The 18882-nt window shown below is 56.4% G+C and overlaps 4 protein-coding genes across 4 annotated transcripts; 3 read left to right on the top strand and 1 right to left on the bottom strand.

Moving 5' to 3' along the window:
- The first annotated feature begins 613 nt into the window (after nucleotides 1–613).
- On the top strand, nucleotides 614–2899 carry IE81DRAFT_315697 (hypothetical protein). The gene is made up of 3 exons (XM_025512534.1): nucleotides 614–1506; nucleotides 1602–1719; nucleotides 1796–2899. The coding sequence occupies exons 1-3, from the start codon at nucleotides 818–820 to the stop codon at nucleotides 2759–2761; spliced, it is 1773 nt and encodes a 590-aa protein (XP_025368274.1). The 5' UTR covers nucleotides 614–817; the 3' UTR covers nucleotides 2762–2899.
- On the bottom strand, nucleotides 2897–10422 carry IE81DRAFT_324944 (ARM repeat-containing protein). Its single transcript, XM_025514375.1, has 8 exons — nucleotides 9987–10422; nucleotides 9682–9887; nucleotides 9441–9576; nucleotides 9294–9373; nucleotides 8488–9223; nucleotides 8000–8419; nucleotides 7823–7936; nucleotides 2897–7759 (listed from the first exon to the last, which is right to left on the bottom strand). Exons 1-8 carry the CDS (start codon nucleotides 10095–10097, stop codon nucleotides 3017–3019), a joined length of 6546 nt encoding a protein of 2181 aa, XP_025368273.1. The 5' UTR covers nucleotides 10098–10422; the 3' UTR covers nucleotides 2897–3016.
- A 1277-nt stretch (nucleotides 10423–11699) lies between these two features.
- Nucleotides 11700–13265, top strand: IE81DRAFT_348651 (hypothetical protein; the record flags this gene model as incomplete). The annotated part of the gene is made up of 3 exons (XM_025516285.1): nucleotides 11700–12050; nucleotides 12211–13095; nucleotides 13164–13265. The coding sequence occupies 3 exons, from the start codon at nucleotides 11700–11702 to the stop codon at nucleotides 13263–13265; spliced, it is 1338 nt and encodes a 445-aa protein (XP_025368272.1).
- A 1836-nt stretch (nucleotides 13266–15101) lies between these two features.
- Nucleotides 15102–18481, top strand: IE81DRAFT_348650 (hypothetical protein; the record flags this gene model as incomplete). Its single annotated transcript, XM_025516284.1, has 2 exons — nucleotides 15102–17484; nucleotides 17547–18481. The coding sequence occupies 2 exons, from the start codon at nucleotides 15102–15104 to the stop codon at nucleotides 18479–18481; spliced, it is 3318 nt and encodes a 1105-aa protein (XP_025368271.1).
- Between the last annotated feature and the right edge of the window lie 401 nt (nucleotides 18482–18882).

Raw genomic sequence — 18882 nt, 5'->3', positions numbered from 1 at the left:
GCAACGTCTGATCGACCCTTGCCGTTCGGTCATGAGCGTGAGGCATGGATCAGACTTGCCTCTGTGTTGGCAAGCAAGCAGAGCTGGAACAGGCCAGCTTACCGCACTTCGTTGATCAGTTCCGTCGAAGTCGTGAAGAGACCTGACTCGACAAATGTTGAAAGCAGGGCCTTTGGACGCACATATATGCTTTGTCTGAGGTGAGAAGCGATCCGCTGAAGCGGAGCGCCCATTCATGCTGCATCTGCCACAACGACCAGTCGTCATGCATGCAGTCGTCGCTCAAGAGTCGTCACCAGTCAGAGTGCCAGCCAGCCACCTGCGAGAATCAGAACCTAGCTGTTGTTGTGCTATTTGTTCGGCTTACCGATTCGAGCGAGCGAGCGAGCGCGCTGCGCATTCGTGATTCAAGTCATGTGTGAGTGAATTGCGATTGCTTTGGAATAACGACACGTCACGTGAGTCCGAATGACGAATGCCGCGTGAAATCGTGAATGCGGGGAGGGGCGATTCGTGATTCTCGCGTTATTGGGTGGGGCAAGTCAAGTGATTCACGGATTATTGAACGCTGCAGAACGCTTGCACAGTTGCACACGACTTGGCTTGCGTTTGTGCTGCTCAGCTGCGCCTTTCCACGCTCCTCGTCGCTTCCATCGCTCACACCACATGCGTGCTCTCTTTCACAGAGACACAAGAGCCACGGGTACCGGATCAGCTTGCAGAGGCCGTAGCATCCAGCTTGGAGGAGCTGCGCGCAGTGTCAAGACGGACGCTTTCACCACCACCAACGGCGAAAAGAAAAAGGCTTGCAAACATCATGGCGGATGATGCTGGTCCACGGCCAATTGCTGCTCGGCATGCGACTTCCAGCGCAGGGACAGGGACAGGGACAGGGACAGGCGCGGAGCAAGGCTCATCATCCTCTTTGGAGCCATTCTGGAGCTCTGCATTATCTCGTGCCAGCCCATCCATCACCTCGCTACGCCATCGATTACCAACGCTTCCCTCTCCGCCTCTTCGAATCCAGAGGGTCTCTCAACTAGACGCCGAACTGTTGGATAGCGAGCTGACAACGATGTTATTGGACCCTTTGATGTCTTCCTTGTCCCTCATCGCGCCTCGACTACCCGATTCTTTGGGTCCGGAAATCAGAGCGACGCTAGAATTGGCCCTCTGGAGATTCTCCATCTTGGGCCAGTCGGCAACGTACGGAGCCATGCTGCAAAATCTCAGGTACAGAAACGAGTGGGCGCATCGAGCTAGAGGATTGCAAAGCACCGCTAGAGATGCCCCACTGGCCATGTGGCAGCTGCTGCTTCATCCGATCCTCACCATCGGTGTGCCGTATGCCCATGCCAGACTGGAAAGGGACATGACTGGAAGGAACTTTTCCGAAAGGTCAAGCGACGATTGGAGGAGGAAAATTTGGAACGGCATGGATGCGTGGGGTAGGATTCATGCTGCTTTGGGTCTCGCAAACTTCGTCATCTTCCTCGGTGACGGCAAGTGAGTTGGCCGCTGTGGAGAGGCGGGACTGTATGCGCTTCTCTCGACGTGGCTCAGGTGGTGCACATTTTCATCTACGTCTCCCTCGTGCAAAGGTACCGGACGCTCACAGACAGGCTGCTGGGCATGCGACTCGTCTACGCCCAACGAACAATGTCGAGAGCAATCTCTTTCGAATTCTTGAATCGACAGCTCGTGTGGCACGCTTTCACCGTGAGTTCAGACGCGCTGACGACGCCTCTGCAAACAGCTCATCTCACACAACATCCTGCTCGATGTGATCGCACAGGAATTCCTTCTCTTCATCTTGCCCCTGCTCAAACCACGTCGGCTGCTCAAAAGGCTCATGCGGCTGCCCACGCATCCCTGGATCCTCCGTTTCTGGCTTCTCGTCCTACCTCGACGCGTCACGTCCTTCTTTGGCTTGACGCAAGATGCGCAGACGGGCAAGCCCATCCTGCGTCTTCCTGCCAGCCTGACGCGCAGTGGCAGCAAGTCGGGCAAAGACCAAAGCAAGTTCGCAAGCGTGCCCAGACACGTCTGCGCTATATGCTACGAAAGGGAGGAGGGACGGCAGGGCGGGATCGGTGGAGTGGGGAGGGATGCGATCAGAGCTGGGATACCCAGTTCGGATCCTTTGGATCCAAGCGCCAATACGCTGGCCCCTTCCAGGGCCTCATCATCCAATGCCAGTGCGAGCTCCTCGCAGGTCAGACCTGCCCTACCTCGATCCAGATCGTCCAATAGCACATCCACCGCAGCGCTTCGAGCAGACGAGCCGACAGTGAGCTCAACAGGTATCGCTTACTCTACATGCACAGCACACACGCCTTACGTCGTACCCTGCTGCGGAGCTTCTTACTGCTACATCTGCATAGCTTCCGTGCTGCTCTCCGAACAAGCAGGCGAAGAGTTGGAGGATAGCGCAGAAGATGCTATAGGAGCGACGACCGAAGCGCGCTCCTCCTTCTCCTCCTCCCCCCTTACGCCCACCTCTCCTCGTTCGCCCGGCTCATCCTCAGCTTCGGGAAGCAGATCACCTTCTTTTAGTCAGAGCGGCGGCGGCGGCGCATTTGGTGATTCGCAGGCGCACGCTTGGAGCTGCCTCAGGTGCGGTGAAGGCATCAGAAGCGCAAGAAGAAGAGACGGACGCGAACCCGTGTGGAGAGAAGCGAAACCTTCCCATCCGACTCGCAGGAGCTTCTCCAGCTCTGCTGATGACGACGATGAGGAAGAGCTCGATCTGCTCAGATAGATCTTGTCATGATCTTATACCTCGTATACCACCACTACCGCTGCTGCCCTTTCTGGCAATGCTCATTTCTCGATCGCGCTCGAAACGGATCGAAATCGACATGCTGCTCGAGCTCACGACGTCCGTTTTCTGAAATGCATTTGTTCAAAAAGAGGCTTGGCAGAAGGCATTCGAACTTCGTCACTTTAAGGGTACAACGGGTCGATCGGCGCAGTAGCGGCTTAGGTTCCAAACTTTGAATCTTGCTTGCCCAATTTAGCTATTCGCAGCTTGAGCTTGCTCTGACGGGTTCCGAGAACGGGAAAACTTGGCTCGGAGCTGAGCGAGGCGCTCGTCCGAATGGGAAGAAACTCGCTGATGGCTCGAGGGGGAGGGGGGCGGTGCAATGTCGGATAGCAGCACGGATTTTCGTGTCAGGCTGTCATGTCGATCGGTGGCGAGAACAGGGGAGGCAAGGCTTGATCTCGCAGATGCTGTGGTAGGAGGTAGCACGGGCGAAGGGACGGCCGTTGCCTGTTCAGCTTCATTGACAGATTCGCCTCGACTTCTTGGAGCAGCGTCCGGATCCGCAGCCGCGTGATTCGCCAAGGCTCGCTTGATGTATCGTTGAAAATACTGCCCGGTGTTCTCCAGACCCCTCTCGATAGCATTTTCCTTCTGCGGGTATTTCTTCTGGAACAAGTACAGGTCGTGTATGCCCTCCCTGCTCTCGTCCTTTCTTGAAATCTTGGCAAAGATGGTCTTCAGCTCCATGTCTGCTGGGTCATCGTCCGCAGGTGCAGAAAGACGTGGGCCTCCGCTCCGGACTCTAGGCGACATCGGGGGTGAGGCGACGTTGAGAGACTTCCTGGCAACAGCACTCGTACCGAACTCCGCTTCGGCTCGATCTGCTTCTTCGGTGACAGCTGCGTCCTCTGTTTGCGGCTGCGCATCTTTGTAGACAAGGCGATACAAGTAACTGTATACGTGACTCTCTTCGGGATCTTGGAGGTTTTCGAGCAAAGAGAAGACGTTTTCTCCATACACTTCGACAAAGTGACCGAGTATAGCCTTGATTGTCCGCAGAGGCAGCTGGCCTAGCGGCAAATTCTCACTGCCTCTTCTACGCCACTCTGAAGGTGGGATAGTCTGCAAGAATGTCTCCACTTCGGCTAGCAGCTCGGGTGCATCGAGCGCATCGCCTCGAAGCTCTTCCGGTAGGCGTCTTGCAATCTTCCAGAGACACTTCATGATGAGCTCTGCAAATTGTGTGCGACGCTTCAGCACCTCTCCTTGTAGCTCCGCCATGTCCTCCGCCGCTTGCACGAGCATCGATAGCGATCCACCAAACAGCACGTTCAGACGACAAGTGGAGAAGCTTCTCAACACCACAATGTTGATGTATTTGCCCTCTTGCTGAAGAGTCTCGCCGTCTCGTGAGCATTCTATGAGCCTTTGAAGCAGCTCAGTGAGCAAAGAGACGAATGTGGTTCGTGTCACGAAGTTGCCAAGCGGGCGTCCCCCAGGAGCGTCGCCCTCGGCCTGGGAGGATGCGTCGCTGTTCCATCCTCGGTCGAGGTCGAAGAAAGTGGTCGCGGCAATGAGTAGGTGCTTCTTGAGTCTGTCGATGCCTGGATCGGAAGGCGAGGCGAATACTCGATGCAGCTGCTTGGTGATGACAACACCAAATCTATCTGCATATTCTGGCATTGCCGGCTGCACTTCATGCATGAAACGCTCGATCGACTTGAGCGCCTCGACACTGCGCTCTGGGTCGCTGCTGAGAACCTCGTTGACTGTTTGCTCGACAGTGTATGCGTCTACGTCTCCTTGCACGGAGCCCTCTTCATCATCTAGATCGTGTGTCCCGGAGGCAGACGTAGCTGGAGCGCCAGAATTACGATTTGCGGATGTGCTTGGCGCATCTGCAGATGCGGGCGCAGCAAATGCACGACTTCCAGGTCGAGCGATGCCGCTGGGCATTCGCATCCTACTGGCCGCGGCGCCCGGTGGCACGATACCGCTGACTCCGGAAGCCGCGGAATTGGTCGAGGAGGGGCGTGCAAGCCGAGAAGGAGGACCAGCAGGCTTGGCCGAGGCCGGCAGCATGCTTTGCCTATTCGAGGCGGAGGAAGGTTGGCGTGCCGGCGGCGCTGCTGTGCGCTTAAGACGCTCCTCGAGAAGTGACTTTTCCTTTGGAGGAAGCGATCCCACGTGTTTCCAGACCTCTTCTCCTACGATTTGGTAAGCTTCCCCTAGCGCTAGCAGTGCAGCATTGCGGACCGACGCGTCACGGTCTGAAATTTGTTTGGCAATGATGGGAAGCGTCTTCGCGGGAGTGCACACCTGCAGGCCATGCTTCGAGAATAGGAAACCAAGCTCCGAGAGACACTCCATTCGTACCTTGGCGTTCTTGGACGGCAGACCATTCTCCACAAAATGGCTCAAGATTTTGCTGGGAGGGAAGATGAAAGCAAGCCGGCGGAAGATGTCCCTGATGCGGTCTCGGAAGGCCACTTTGGGGTCGCCAAACTTGCCGACCAAGCAGGGTAGGATTGAATTCGCCTCGTAGTCGCTCATGTGGTACTGCTGCTCGCGCAGAGAGTTGACCAGATGGTCCAAGACATCCAGGCACTTGAGGAAGATGCTGGTATTGTTGTCGGTGAGCCGCAGAGCTACGTACTTGAACACGAGATCTGCGTTGGCGATGACACGCGCGGCCGTCTCTTCATCCGATAGACCGTATTCTTCCTGGACAAATTCAGGACTTGAGGTGAAGTCTGATATCAGAGTCAGTGCGGAGAGGAAGTCTCGTTCGGCATTGTGATCCTTCGAGAACATTGAGTCGACGAGGCTTGCGCTTAGGTGCTGCTCGCAATTGGAGCGAAGTACCTCGGAAAGCTCGGGTCTTGGTGTAGCATCGGGGCCAATCCATTGCTGACCTCGCCCCTCTTTGCGTTCTCGAGCAGCCTTGTATTTGATGTCAGCACTGATGAACGGTAACGATTTATCCACTGCTTTCTCCTGCATGGCAGTGGGCTTGCGTGAGGAAGGAGCACCGATCCTAGACTTGATGGCCGTCGATGGGGCGCGGTCTGTAAAGACGTCGTCACTGCTGAGGACGGACTGCGGCCGTGACGCGCTAGGCGCCTTCAGCGAACGTCCAACAGCGGTGGGCGGCTTGACCGACGACGAGCGGCTCAAAGCGCTGGCAGGGCGTGAGGCAGGCGCACTTGCACCGTTCAGCTTGCTCGAAGGAGAAGCAGCAGGTGAAGCGGAAGTGGAAGCTCTTGCGAGCGCAGCGACGCCAGATGATCGGGCAGGAGGCGCTTTGCTAGGCGGCTTTGCGGCAGGCGCTGCTGGAGGCGGAGCGGCTTTGGGTGCCTTCGCTGCAGCTTCGCTCTTGGCAGCATCGATGAGAGGCAGCACACTATTCTTTTGCGCCGGCTTCAAAGAATTGCTTTGTTCAACGACAAATTTATAGCCGCATCGCATGATGATATACGGCAGAACAGCTTGCGCCGCTTTGCGCACAGCTGCAAGCTTTTCGTCCAGCGTTTGCACCGCCGACAGGGCAAGTGGTTGCAGGTCCAAGCCCTTCTCTGGCGGGTGAGCCTCGAACCAGGTAGCAAGCCACGTAAAGAGCTCCTGACGCAACGCAGGATTAGCTGCCTTGGTTTCGAGCACTGAGCCAAATCCGGAGATGAGTGGCGCGACGCCTGAGGCCTCGGCCATAGCTTGCAAAGCGCTAGTGCCAGCTATTCTCATTGGTGCCTTAGCGTCACCCAGGATCGGTGTGACGGAGGCCGCAAACGCTCGCGCGATTGGCTCGAATTGCTTGCCCATCGCTGCAGCAATCTTGGAAATGATATCCAAAGCGGTCGAGCGGATGGCCATGTTGTTGTCGGCGTATCGCAATTTCAGCGGACCGCTGAGCTCCGACATGTTGCCTTTGAGACGCGTGTTCGCCGCCACAACTCCTTGGATGGTGTCAAGGCCCTCCTTGCGCTCTTTCCAGTTCGCGCTGCTCAGTAGAGCGATGGCGTCCGACGGAACGATCTTGTCGATATCCACCCTCGGGACGAGAGCCTCAAGAGCGTCTTCTTGATCATCTTCATCAGCAGCGGCTCCTACCGCTTCACCGGCTCCAGAGTGTGCGGTTGCTGCTTGTGTCTTTACCTGCAGCTCGCCCGAGAAGCGTGTAGGCGCGGGCGGAGGGTTGCCTCCAGCCTTGCCAATTTCACCCTCTACGATGGTGCGGAGCTGTGGGCTCAGATCGCCCAAGAAGTTGTTGAGTGCAGCACCGACAAAGCGAGCAAGAGTGCCTGTGACCTGGGTTGCGTTCGTTCGAACAGCTGCGTTGGCTGACTTCAGACAGGTGACAAGGAAGTCAATCAAGCTTCGAATGTCTACCCCCTGAGTCCCAAAATCCAACAAAGCCTGATCAATCCAGAGGAGCGAATCGGCAATTGCTTTCGGAGCTTTAAGGTTCGAGAGTGGGCCCATGGCTTGAGCGAGGACAAAGCCGAAGCTCGTCTTTTCTGCGAACAAAGCCAAGGTCTCTCCGGCCGGCGCTTTCAGCTTGATGTCGCCCAGCTTATCGCACAAGGGCTGAACGGAAAGGGCTATTGTCGATCGCCCAAAGGACGTCGCCTCATTAGCTAGCGTGCGTAGCGCTTTGAACACTTCTGCGTTGACTTGAAAGTTGCTCTCTTTCCATCCTGGCTTCTTGCCTAATGCTCGGACAATCACCTCGCACTCGACTTCGGCAGCCTCCACACCCAGCCAAGTATTGAAGTCTTCCATGCCTTGCAGTCTCTCTTTCCAATTTGAGCTGGCCAGCATACCACGTATTGCTTCCGGAATCAGGTCGGCGGCGCGAGTGTCGGCGTCGTCAGGATGTATGCGGAATTTGACTGGCTCAGTCGCGGACGCAGCTGCGCCTTTCGAGGCTGCCTTGCCCGAAGCTGCTTTTGGAGCTGCTTTGAGGGGCACGGCCGCAGCAGCGGGCTTCTTTGCCTGAGAAGTCCACACAAAGCGTCAGAGTATACTCAGCCATGCTGCGCAAATCGTCGCGCTTACCATCAGACGAGCCGGAGGCTTGGCGACTGGAGCAGTCGGTCCTCGCGAAGAGCTTGGAGCCGAAGCCTCGCTTCCTGCAGGAGGCATGTTCTCCTTGTTCGCAGGAGCAGGTTTCTGCAGAACCGATTGGTTGGTCAGGGCGACATATTTGGGAAACACGCCGTAACCTTGTCTTACCTTTGGAGGCGCTAAGCGTGGCTTCGGTGGCGCAGATGCAGATGTCGCTGGGGCCGACCTAGCAGGGGCTGCTGCAGCCGGCTTGGAGGTCTTGACCTTGACGGTCGCGACCTTGAATTGATCTTGCACTTTGCCCTTCTTGATATCATCCAGAGCATCAATGAATTGATTCATCGGCCGCTCTCCGATGAGCTTCATTAGAGTTCCGAGGCCTTGCGCGCCAGCGTCTCGTACATCCGGCGAACTGTCATCCATCGCGCCCATAAGAGCTTCTGCTATAGGTTTGAGATCGCCTTTGGCAGGCATTGAGCGCGTCTCAGCCAGGCAACGCGCCAAGAATCTGATGGCCTCAGTCTTGATAGCGGGATTCTTGTGCTTTGAGGCTGCCAAGGTGTCTTCCAGAATATCGCTTAACGAGACCTGAGATACCGATAAGACGGACGCGGTCAAAGCGAGATCAGACCTAGCACAAGCCGTGGTCTACTCACGGTCAGGAACAACGCATCCAGCGTCTCGGTGATGATCTTGACGCTGCTCTCCTTCTTCTCTTTGAGCTTCTCGAGCAAGGCTGGCAGGGCTCTGTCTTTGTACTTGGCAAAGTTCTCTCGCATTCCCTTGGCAAGCAGGGTCAGAGCCTGGCAAGAGCCAAGCGCCACGTTGATGTTGACGTCTTTTTTGACCTTTTCGATCAGCGCGTCAATTGGGCCATCTAAAGAGGGTGTCGCGAGCACTTTGGGGATGCTTTGAAGTGCCTTGAGGAGACCATCGACTGCTTCCTTGCGCTCTTGCCACTTCTTGGACGCCAGTAATTCGTCAAAATTGCTGGGGAAGTCTGAATGCTTGAGGGGATCTTGCGGCTCAGCAAACTCAAGAGGATCGACTGGTTCCGCTTCTGGGGCCTCGTCACCACCATCTGCTCCTTCGCCGTCACCGTTCCCACCATTCGCTGCCTCTGCCGCTGCTGCCGCCGCTGCTTTATTCGAGAGAAGATGCCGCTCCGGCGTCGTGTATGAGCCGCCTGCGGCCTCAAATTGTGCTTTAAGCTCTTTTGCTTGTATTTCTTTCAACTCATTAAGCGTCGGAGTCAGAGCCGCGCCAATCCATCGGTGCAGCTCGACGGCTAGCAGGCCGGCCTCTGAACGTACGCCTTTGTCCGAGTGCGCGAACAGATCCTTCAGCTTCGTCAAGATGGGCTTTGGCCGAACTTGCTTTGGTCCGAATAGCCTGGATCAAGTGAACGAAAGCAAATTCAAAATCTTGACTCGCGCATGCAAAGGATTGTGGAGCGACGCACCGAATTGACTCTTTCAAAGCCGTCACTGCAGCAAGAACCACCTTTGGCTGCTTCGCTTCTGTGCCTTTGATGAGGTCGGCCTATCCGGTGTAGCGCGCGTAGCCCATGAGCTGATGAAGCGCTGCCGCAGACAAGAGAAGGACTCACAACGACGCCCTCGGAGCCAGTGACGTCCTCATTCTCGACGTAGAACAAAGTTGCTTCCAGAGCAGCCTTCTTTGTGCCCGCCCTCATCGAGCCCAGACATTTTTCTACCAATGATGGCAAGACGGATTCACGAGTGCTGGGAACAGAATACAGCATTAATGTGATTGTCTAAATGCGAATTGTGCAAATCAAAGCAGCGCATCGCGCTCCACAGCATTCCGAGGCCGCAGCGCACACTCACGATCCAGCCTCTTTGCCGCCAAATTCAACGAATGCTCTGATAGCCTCTGTACCCTTTTCTTGCGCGACTGCGTTGGAGTCTGTGGCCATTGCTTTGACGATGTCAGGATTCCTTGTGTAAGGCCGAAACACTGCATCCTTTTCCGATGCCGAACGAGAGAATTGCCGATTCAAGTCTTCGTACGCCGACACGCGAGCTTTCCACAACTGTAAAGGATGAGACACGATTAGCATACATGCATTCGAAAAGCTTGCAAGGCCTCATTGAGATCAGCCAAAGGCCTTTCTGGACTTGCAGACGCTTACCTTGCTTTTCAGCCGCTCTTCGATTGGCATTTTCGAGAAATCCTCCTCAGGCGGTGGGGCACCGCTCATTCCACCCATACCACCGCTTCCACCAACATTGAAGTCGTCCATCGTAAGAATTGATTTATTTTGACGCCGGGATCATGCGCGGATGGTGCTTCGCCCTTGTAAGGAGTCGTGTGCGGTCCTGATCCTCTCTGGAAGCATGCACTGTGCGTTGCCTTGAGTGCGGAGTCGAAGTCGTAGCCAGAGTCAAAGTTGCATGCCGATTCCGATAGGTGAGTTGTTGATGTCAGCGTTGCCACACCGCTGGTGGTGTGTGTGCGATGATCTGAACGGAACTGTGACTCGAAAGAGGGAGGGGAGACGAGGGGAGGTAGTTGGAAGTCGACTGTCCACCGCCCGCGAGAGAACTCTCTTGCGTTGGTTCATCGTCTATCGACTTTTGACTCCAGACTATCCCATCGACCGCGCGCTTTATATGCGCGCGTCTTGATCATCAACACCCCTGCGAGTCAGGCGCGCCGAATCCAGACGCGACGTCACGTGACCTCACGCGCGCTCGAGAAGAGTGATTCTGACTTTGATCCAAGATCTTCGACTTATATGATTCAGATTCAAAATGCAACTTGTGACTTGACTCGTTACTCAAGACTATCGACAATCCTCGACAATTCTCGACACTCCTTCGGAAAGTTGATTGATTTTTGCAGCCCTGAACTGGAATTGCGTCTTGACGCAGCTTGCAGCTCTATAGCGGCTTTACGTTCATGGACAGTCACAGCCACGAGTCGATAATGATGTGGGCTCAAACGACGTCGGCAGTCGCTGCTGCTTCAAATCTTGAATCTGAATCGATGATCCTCAACTGAAACTCGCGATTCGATGCGATACTTGATTCTTGCTTCAGCGACTCATCCTTGATAGCCTGTATCCGACATCACTCACGCGGGTGTGAGGGCTGGGCGCGCACGCAAACGAGAACAGTTTGAATCAATTCTTGATTTTGATTACACGCGCCAACGACGCATGTGACACGCGAGACGGCGCAGCTCCGCCCCCCTCATGCAAGATGGCTTCAAATTGAAGGGCGCCTCTCGCTCAACGTCTGAATGGTGCGGTCCACGTCTTGTATGCGTTTTGAGTGCCCGTGCCCATGTCCAACCAAAATTTTGAGTTCATGCAACGCAGTACGCGGGCAACCGCGACGCCGAGCAGAAAGTCTTCTCGCAGCAGCACATGCAAGCAGCCAGAAGGATCGCATACCAAAGGGCGACAGCTTCATCCGTCACCCGGAGTACCAGTCGGGAGCGTCCTCGTCGCAAAGGTGATCGTGTACGCTCGGTAACCACACCTATAGCTCCTACCAGCTCCAGTCATCCTCAGGCATATCTGTATTTGGCGGGTGCATTTGACTACAACATCTTGTTTAGGACACTTGCCCTGCATCCACGCATGAAAGGGTTTGAAAGAAGGGCTCAGCACGACTTTCTCCCTCATCAGTCAACCTTGCGATCTTCTCAAAGCCGTCCTCAATCCGCCCATCATTGATTTGTCTTGCTGCCTTTCCGCCCGGCTAGCCATCATTGGCAAAGCAGTGCCCCGTCGTCCAAGCGCTTTCGCTGCTCGACGCTCGGTCCCGAGTGATTCGCTCACCGTGACTCTGCCTCAACTCCGATCTCGAATCCAAGTTAGAGAAGCAATCATCTCAACATGGCCGCAACAGAACACCATACCTCTTCACCACAGCCCGACGCCGCAGCAGCTGTTAGCGCTAGCGAGGCCAATGCGAACGCAGTCAGCACCAACGGGAATGGCGGCGACGCCGCACCCGGTGCCGAAGCAGCCTCTTCGCCCAGCAAGGCCTCGGGTGGAGCAGCTGCTCCTCCCGATCCAAACGCTCCACTCACTGTGCGCGCTCTGGTCAGCACAAAAGAAGCTGGTGTCATCATCGGCAAAGGCGGTCAAAACGTTGCGGATCTGCGGGAACAAACGGGTGTCAAGGCGGGAGTTTCAAAAGTCGTCCAGGGAGTCCACGATCGTGTCTTGTCTGTGACTGGCACAGTGGACGGCGTTGCAAAGGCGAGTATGACGTCTGCTTCTTGGGAAAGATCGAGCATTTACGCGCTAGGGACTTGCACTTGGACGGCCGCCCAGCCGCGCTTGAGGGCTTGGTAAAGACAAGGGCCTGACCGCAAATTCCCGCCCCTTCCGCTCTTCACAGGCATATGCGTTCATTGCCAAGACGATTCTTGATAATCCTGTCACGGCGGCCGCTGCACCCGGAGAGAGCACGACGCCTACCACGGGTACGCTTACTTCCATCCGGCTGCTGATCTCACATAATCTGATGGGTACGGTGATTGGTCGTCAAGGTCTCAAGATCAAGCACATACAAGATATCTCGGGAGCCAGAATGGTCGCCTCCAAAGAGATGCTACCTCAGTCCACTGAGCGCATTGTGGAAGTGCAGGGAACGACAGAGGCCATTCGTGTCGCGATTCAAGAAATCAGCCAGTGCCTTCTGGAAGACTGGGAGCGGGGCCAAGGTACTGTTTTGTACCATCCGGGACAGGCAGACGGCGCAGGTGTGCTTGCTGCGGGAGGTGCAGGTGGTCTGCAACCTCAGACTGGTGGCCGTAGAACCAGCGGAGCGTACCTCGCCGGGGCCATGTCGTCTATGACTCTTGGCGCCGGAGGCTCGCACATCTCAGCATTCGGAGCTCCGACTGGCGGTAGACGCACTTCGCAGGGAGCAAATGGCGATAGTCGAAAGGCTGCGCCAGTAGCTTTAGACGCTGCTGCCATCGCGGCTGCCGGTGGTGCCGCAGTCACGCCTGGGGGAGGCCTGCTTACGGGAGCGCCAATCTCTTTGGCACCCGCGGTGACCGTGGACCCCGCCAACATGCGAACACAGAACATAAGCATACCTTCTGACATGGTCGGATGCATCATTGGCAAAGGCGGCTCCAAGATCACCGAGATCCGTCGCTTGAGTGGCTCTCGAATCTCGATCGCCAAGGTGCCCCACGACGACACAGGCGAGCGTATGTTCACCATCCAAGGCACTCCAGAGGCAAACGAAAAGGCACTGTTCCTGCTCTACAATGTGAGTGATAGAGCTTGAGTGCACTCCGTCCCGATGGACGAATTGGGCTGATGTTCGTTACCTCGCAGCAACTTGAGAGCGAAAAGGAGCGAAGGACGCAGACTGTACCGGAGGAGGATATCGATGCGGCTAACGCTGCCAACAAAAAGGACGAGACCACCACGGCATGAACATTCATGAAGGTCGACTATGCAACACCGAACGAGTTTGTGCGAAGCTTTGCATAGTCAAGCACGAAGGAGGGACATCGTCATGTCAATTTTGCGACAGATCAAAAGGGCGCCGTAGTGCAGTCGGCGAGCAAGTTCATTTTCCACTGGCTGCAAGCTATGACCTAGCATTCCCTGCCGCAATAGCAAGCTCTATCATTTCGCATCGTGCTTCACCTGACGGCTGCGTTATCGCAGGAATGTATAAGCGCACGACTTGGTGGTCACATGTCGTGCCATTTGGTAGTAAACTTCAGCGCTTGCGCTTACATCAACACGGATTTGGGTGATGGGTTCTTGACTCGAACGCCTCATCGACCGCGGTCCGTCGCCTCGTTGGCTAGCATATACAGAGTGTCAACTGGTGTCAACGTCCGTCTCGCACGGCCGGAGTTGATGTGGCAGTCTTGACTTTGCCGATGCTCACCGTCGTGTCACCTTCTAGAGCCCTCCAATGATCGCGGTTAGATGTGCCGCGATCCTCGCCATGTCAGAGCATCAGGAGCAGTGATCAGCTTGGACGAGCAGCATGCGCATGGGCCACCAACCTGTTCACCCCTGCGGTGTCTGTTTATACCTCTGCTCGAACTCGTGACTACTTAGACTTGCACTCACTCGTGACTCCCTTGAACGCGCATGTCGATCGACGCGCGCGTAATCTCGCGTGCCCATGCCGCGCGGCTGTTCGACACAGGGGCTCCACTCACGACATGGCTCTGCATCGGCACGGCAGCAGCTCTAGGGGCGGTGGTGCGCAACCGCGTCATTCTGACACCGATGACTCTTCTCCAAATTAGATGAGGCGCTCATATCGCGCAGCAGCCTAGCTGGGCCGCTACACAACAGTCGCAGTGTTCGTGATTACTCGATATAGGTACACACCATAGCTGTATCGAGCAGAGTGCCGTGCCGGTGTTTGACTCCTGATCATGATATGAGTACCGTGTTGCGTCTACTCTACACACTGCACCACTCCTGATGAGCGAGCCCTCGATTCAAATTTCACACAAAGCTTCGAGAAAAGTAAATTTGAGGGGACTGCGCGTTAAAGCCGGCAGTCAGGCACTGCTGCATGACATGACCCTGCTGCACGCGGTCACATAGCATGCAGCAGCTAGCCAGTACAGTCATCAGCAGCAGAGAGTACGCGTGTATAGGCGGCTGCGCAAAGCCGCGTGGCGCTGCATCGCTTCGACTTTTTGCACGGCGCAGTCACGGTGCATATGCAGTGACTGACTGCTGCTGGTGAAACCTGCAAATTATGCCCTCGATCGATCGCTGCGCGTGTAGAAGAGGCGAGCCGAGGCGAAGCGAAGCGGATTGCTTTCTGACGCTCACGCCCATGCCCGTCATCCAATCCAAGGCCATATCGCTGAGTGTAGCTGCTTGCTTTTCACATGAGCAGCTAACTCGCGAGGGCCCTCGATCACCTCATTGGGGCTCATTGGCTCCTCTTCAAGTGCGCTCCTGGTTCTTGACGTCGACTTGTTGGCTTGCGTGAGAAGGCACTCTCCGCTACGCCAGGCATTACGCGTCATTCACTCGGGAGATCTGACTTGAGGAGGTCACTGAGGCTTCAAGCCACGAGCTTGCTGCGCTCAGGCTTATCGCGCCACGAGAGCCAGAATTGCAGGTCAAGACTTGAGGAGCTCGAATCAGGGACGCCTTCATTGGCAGCTCTCTGATCTCGGCAGCACGCCTGCTTGCCCAGCAGGCGCGAAGCTTCTCTAGCATTCTCGGAACCTTTGTCGCCGGGCTTGCTAGTCTGCGCTCTGGTCCCAGCATCCACGTCTCATCATGGCTTACACTCGCGCAGGTCACCACGACCTAAACGCATTGGGCAATCCTAATGGCAACACGCCAGGGCAACCCGCGCCTGGTCAGCATGCATACAGCCAGCATCCCGAGTATCAGGTCCAGCATGCGTCGATCGCTGGACAAGGTGGATGGGGTAGCAGCCAGCACCAGCTCAGCGATCCCGCTCAGACTGTCGCTCATAGTGGAGTCACCATGTCCGGACAACCAGCAGCACAAATGCAAGATGGTGGTGTGGTCCTGATGGATTCTTTTGGCAACCAGACTGGCTACTGGCCCCCTCCTCAAGCACCGAGGCTGACCGCAGCTGCTCCACGAGGAGGTGCGCGCAACATGTGGGGCGCTGCCTGGCAGAATCATCCTTCGAACAGTGCATACTTGCCCCAACAGCGTCGGACGCCGTGGGCTGCCGATTCGTGGAATCAAATGCACCCAACGACCCATCCCAGTACGGCAGGGTACTACCAGAATCAAGGCGCTCAGTACCAGCATCAATCTCTACTTCACGAACAGCTGCGAAAGCTGCAACAGGATGCTGACGCCCAGCTGCCCCAGCAGCAGTCGTCCCATCTCCCGCTTTCTGAGGCCTGGTCGCAAGCGCCCCACAACATAGCCAATCCCGCTTACTCTCATGTGCTCTCACAATACCAACACCAGATACCCTCGGGTCACCAGCCCTATCCGACACAATCTCGGATCGCACCACAGAGCGCTCATCATCCATCCGTTGACGTCCACCTTAATAGCCTGACGCAGCCTCAGCATCTGCCTTATCACTACTCGGCGGATGGCAATGCGTATCCTGCGGGACACGCCCAATCTCATACAGCCCTGCAACCTGCGGCTATGGGCCACACTACCTCGACATATTCTGTGTCACAACATGCTCCAGCTTACCAATCGCAATGGCCATCAGCAGATGCGCAGATTCCAGGACCGCATTCATATGCGCACCCTGACGCTGATGGGTTCGGCACAGCCTGCCAGCCTCAGCCATCGTCGCATCAAGGTACAATGCCCATGGAGCAGCTCAGCGCCATGGGCCCATCCACATGGAATCGACCTGCTCCGCCAAATTGGCAGGTGCAGCCTGAGCATACGAGTCAAGCTCACTTTCCCCCCAGGCCCCATGACTGGAACGCCGCGGCTCCCACAGACCCAAGGCGAGGTAGTGACCAGCAAGTCATGAACGTGCCTGCGCCACCTCCTTCAGCCGAACAGGAGCGAATTGCTCCGCCCGCAGAAGGCCCCGCTCCGCCCTCTCCCGCCACGCTGGATAAGTCAGCTTGCCCACTGTCTGCCATGGGCGCCGAGATCATTTGGGGAGCGAGTGCAGCACTCTTCGATCCTGCATTGATCTCTGTCCAATATGAGTCGCCGCAACAGCGAGGGCGCGCAACAAGCTCCGCGCAGAGCAGTCCTCTGCTTGCAACGCCGCAGATGTCGCCAAATTTTTCATCCTTCGCATCTTGGACCAAAGCGGAGGCTACCAGCGGGCCAGCGCTAAAGGCCGTCGCGACGCATGAGTTAAGCAAATCGCCTCAACACCGCAGTTGGAACACTGGACTAGCAGGGGAGCTCAATACAGCGCCAGTCAGCTTGCTCCATCGTTTGGCTGTGGAAGGCGCTGGTGCTGCTAGTGCTGCACTTGCTGCAAATCAGAAGCCTGGCGTTCATCACCGCGAGAGTGGTGACAGCTCGACAGGAAGCAATTCCAGCACCAGCGAGCCAGGCACGCCGCCGTCCATCGACGAGTCCGACCTTGGCATTCGATCTTCGCCCAAAAGTCGAATGGACATGTCTGTTGGGGCAGATGAAAGAGCTGCTCCACCACCCTCCGAAGAATCGCTGAATGCCGGCGCCACAAATACGAAGACAGGCTCGACTGCTACGCCTTCCATGCGGCAACAAGGAGATAGATCGAAGCAAGCAATCCTTGCGGTTCTAGGGTTGGTTTCCCCGTATTGGAGGTGGAGTGTCAACGACGATAAGCTTTCCTCGGTCATTGTCGCCAATGTATCCACCAGGACCGGGACTAGGGAGGGCTCACCCACTGCTGTGCCCATGACAGCCACGCGCACTCGTCGCAGCTCCAGCACATACAGCTCTCGTCACGCCGGGCATGCCGGAGCTATGCCTGGCGCTGACGTGAGTCCAGCATTTCGACGCTTCTGCCAGCAAGTCTTGGCGCAGACGCTCCTCAGTCCAACCGCTTTCCTGCTCGCCATCCTCTACGCGGTGCGCGTCCCGTATCTGTTCAGGACGAGCGACGCTTTGCTGTGCGATGAAGGTCGCGAAATTTTTGCCAACCCACCTTCCGCTGCGCCCTTCAAGCTGTTCACCTTGGGGTTGATGTTGTCCAACAGTGAGTGAAAATGCAAGCACGTGTATCTGCGGCCGCTGACCACGTTTCGGCTCCCACTACAGAAGTCATCGAGGACAACACCTTCCTGAACAAGACCTGGTGCGATGTTACTGGGATCCCGCTCGCTGAGTTGAACCGCATGGAGAGCGTCTATCTGTCAAAATGCGGCTATGAAGTAGCGGTGCCCCACACGTTGTGGGTGGCGTACCTGCGGCGGATACGCGCCAGGGAAGAACAGAAGCTCAACGTGCTGCCCTTTCTTGGAGCTCGTCGTATGTCGCGCGGACGGATGTCGGCTGGCAGTCCTGCAGGCCAGGACCAAGTTCTGCTGTCGCCTTCGGGTGGTTCAAGTACCCTTGAATCTTCGAGACGCTTCCTGGTTGCGATCGAGGATTGTCTTGGTGCCCTCGGTGAACTGCACGAGGCGCCAGTGGAGGAGCCTGGGATGATGGACGTAACACATCCAGCCGACGATATCTCAGACGACAGGACGCATCGGGACGGGCCATCGGCTTCTTCGGACGGCTGGTTCACGACAAAATTAGGCATAGACTCACGACCCGAAGCTGGGCGTATGCAGCGCCCCACAGCTGCTCTGCAAGCTGCTCATCAGCACTGCCGCTCTGCTCCAGCAGCTGCTCTCGATTTCCGATCTTCTTCGCAAATCAGCCCAACCACTACTTCCCACGACTTGGATGACGTCTTTGATGATGATTGCTCGCCGATTCGCCCGCGCAACGCATCTTCGCGGGGTGCGTTGACGAGCACGAAAGTTGCGCATCCGTTGGCACACGCTGCGCGACCAAGTCTGGATGTAAATCTGACTAGATCGCATTCGGATTGGTCTGATGGGCTCGCTAGCTTTGCCAGAGTTGCTCCGCCGCACTTGACCACGGGCCCCAATCAGCACGACCATGGCGCCATTTCTCAAATCACCTCTCGTGCAGAGGCTCCTTTGGCACCTGGCATTTTGCTCGCGATGCTCAATCAGTTGTAGGCGCACAGATTGGGACTAGCCAGTCTTGCACAGGCCTTCGAGCCTTGAGGTCTTGCTGTGGCAACACATGGCCATGACTTTGTGGAGTCCATCCCTGCGGCCGCCGAGCATCTATGCGCGGGCGCTGGAGCGCGCAGCTTCGTCAAGGGACCGCTTCCCCAACGTCCTTCCTTGGCACCCGATTCGATCCGACCCCTCCATTTAGGTTACCTTCTCGCTTCGCTTCGCTTCGATTCGACTCGACCGGCCGACGACCCGCAAAATGAACCAGGGCCCAGCCACCTATTCCGAGTATCCGCGCCTCGTCGTCGCCACGACTTTCCGTGGCCCAACTTAGCCATGAGCATCAAAGCGTCGTCATAACGTCGCTGCAAAAGCGACTTGCTTCTTGTGCAAGTTGC

This window comes from Ceraceosorus guamensis, assembly GCF_003144195.1.
Source record: "Ceraceosorus guamensis strain MCA 4658 unplaced genomic scaffold IE81scaffold_49, whole genome shotgun sequence".
NCBI classification, from domain to species: Eukaryota; Fungi; Basidiomycota; class Exobasidiomycetes; order Ceraceosorales; family Ceraceosoraceae; genus Ceraceosorus; species Ceraceosorus guamensis.
This window is presented reverse-complemented; position numbering and strand designations above follow the sequence as displayed.

Coding starts and splice junctions, on each gene's coding strand:
- IE81DRAFT_315697 (XM_025512534.1), top strand. CDS start 818: ATGGCGGATGATGCTGGTCCACGGCCAATTGCTGCTCGGCATGCGACT. Junction 1,507..1,601: donor ATCTTCCTCGGTGACGGCAA/GTGAGTTGGCCG, acceptor CCTCGTGCAAAG/GTACCGGACGCTCACAGACA. Junction 1,720..1,795: donor TCGTGTGGCACGCTTTCACC/GTGAGTTCAGAC, acceptor GTGATCGCACAG/GAATTCCTTCTCTTCATCTT.
- IE81DRAFT_324944 (XM_025514375.1), bottom strand. CDS start 10,097: ATGGACGACTTCAATGTTGGTGGAAGCGGTGGTATGGGTGGAATGAGC. Junction 9,577..9,681: donor GGCGGCAAAGAGGCTGGATC/GTGAGTGTGCGC, acceptor TTCTGTTCCCAG/CACTCGTGAATCCGTCTTGC. Junction 8,420..8,487: donor TGGATGCGTTGTTCCTGACC/GTGAGTAGACCA, acceptor TCGGTATCTCAG/GTCTCGTTAAGCGATATTCT.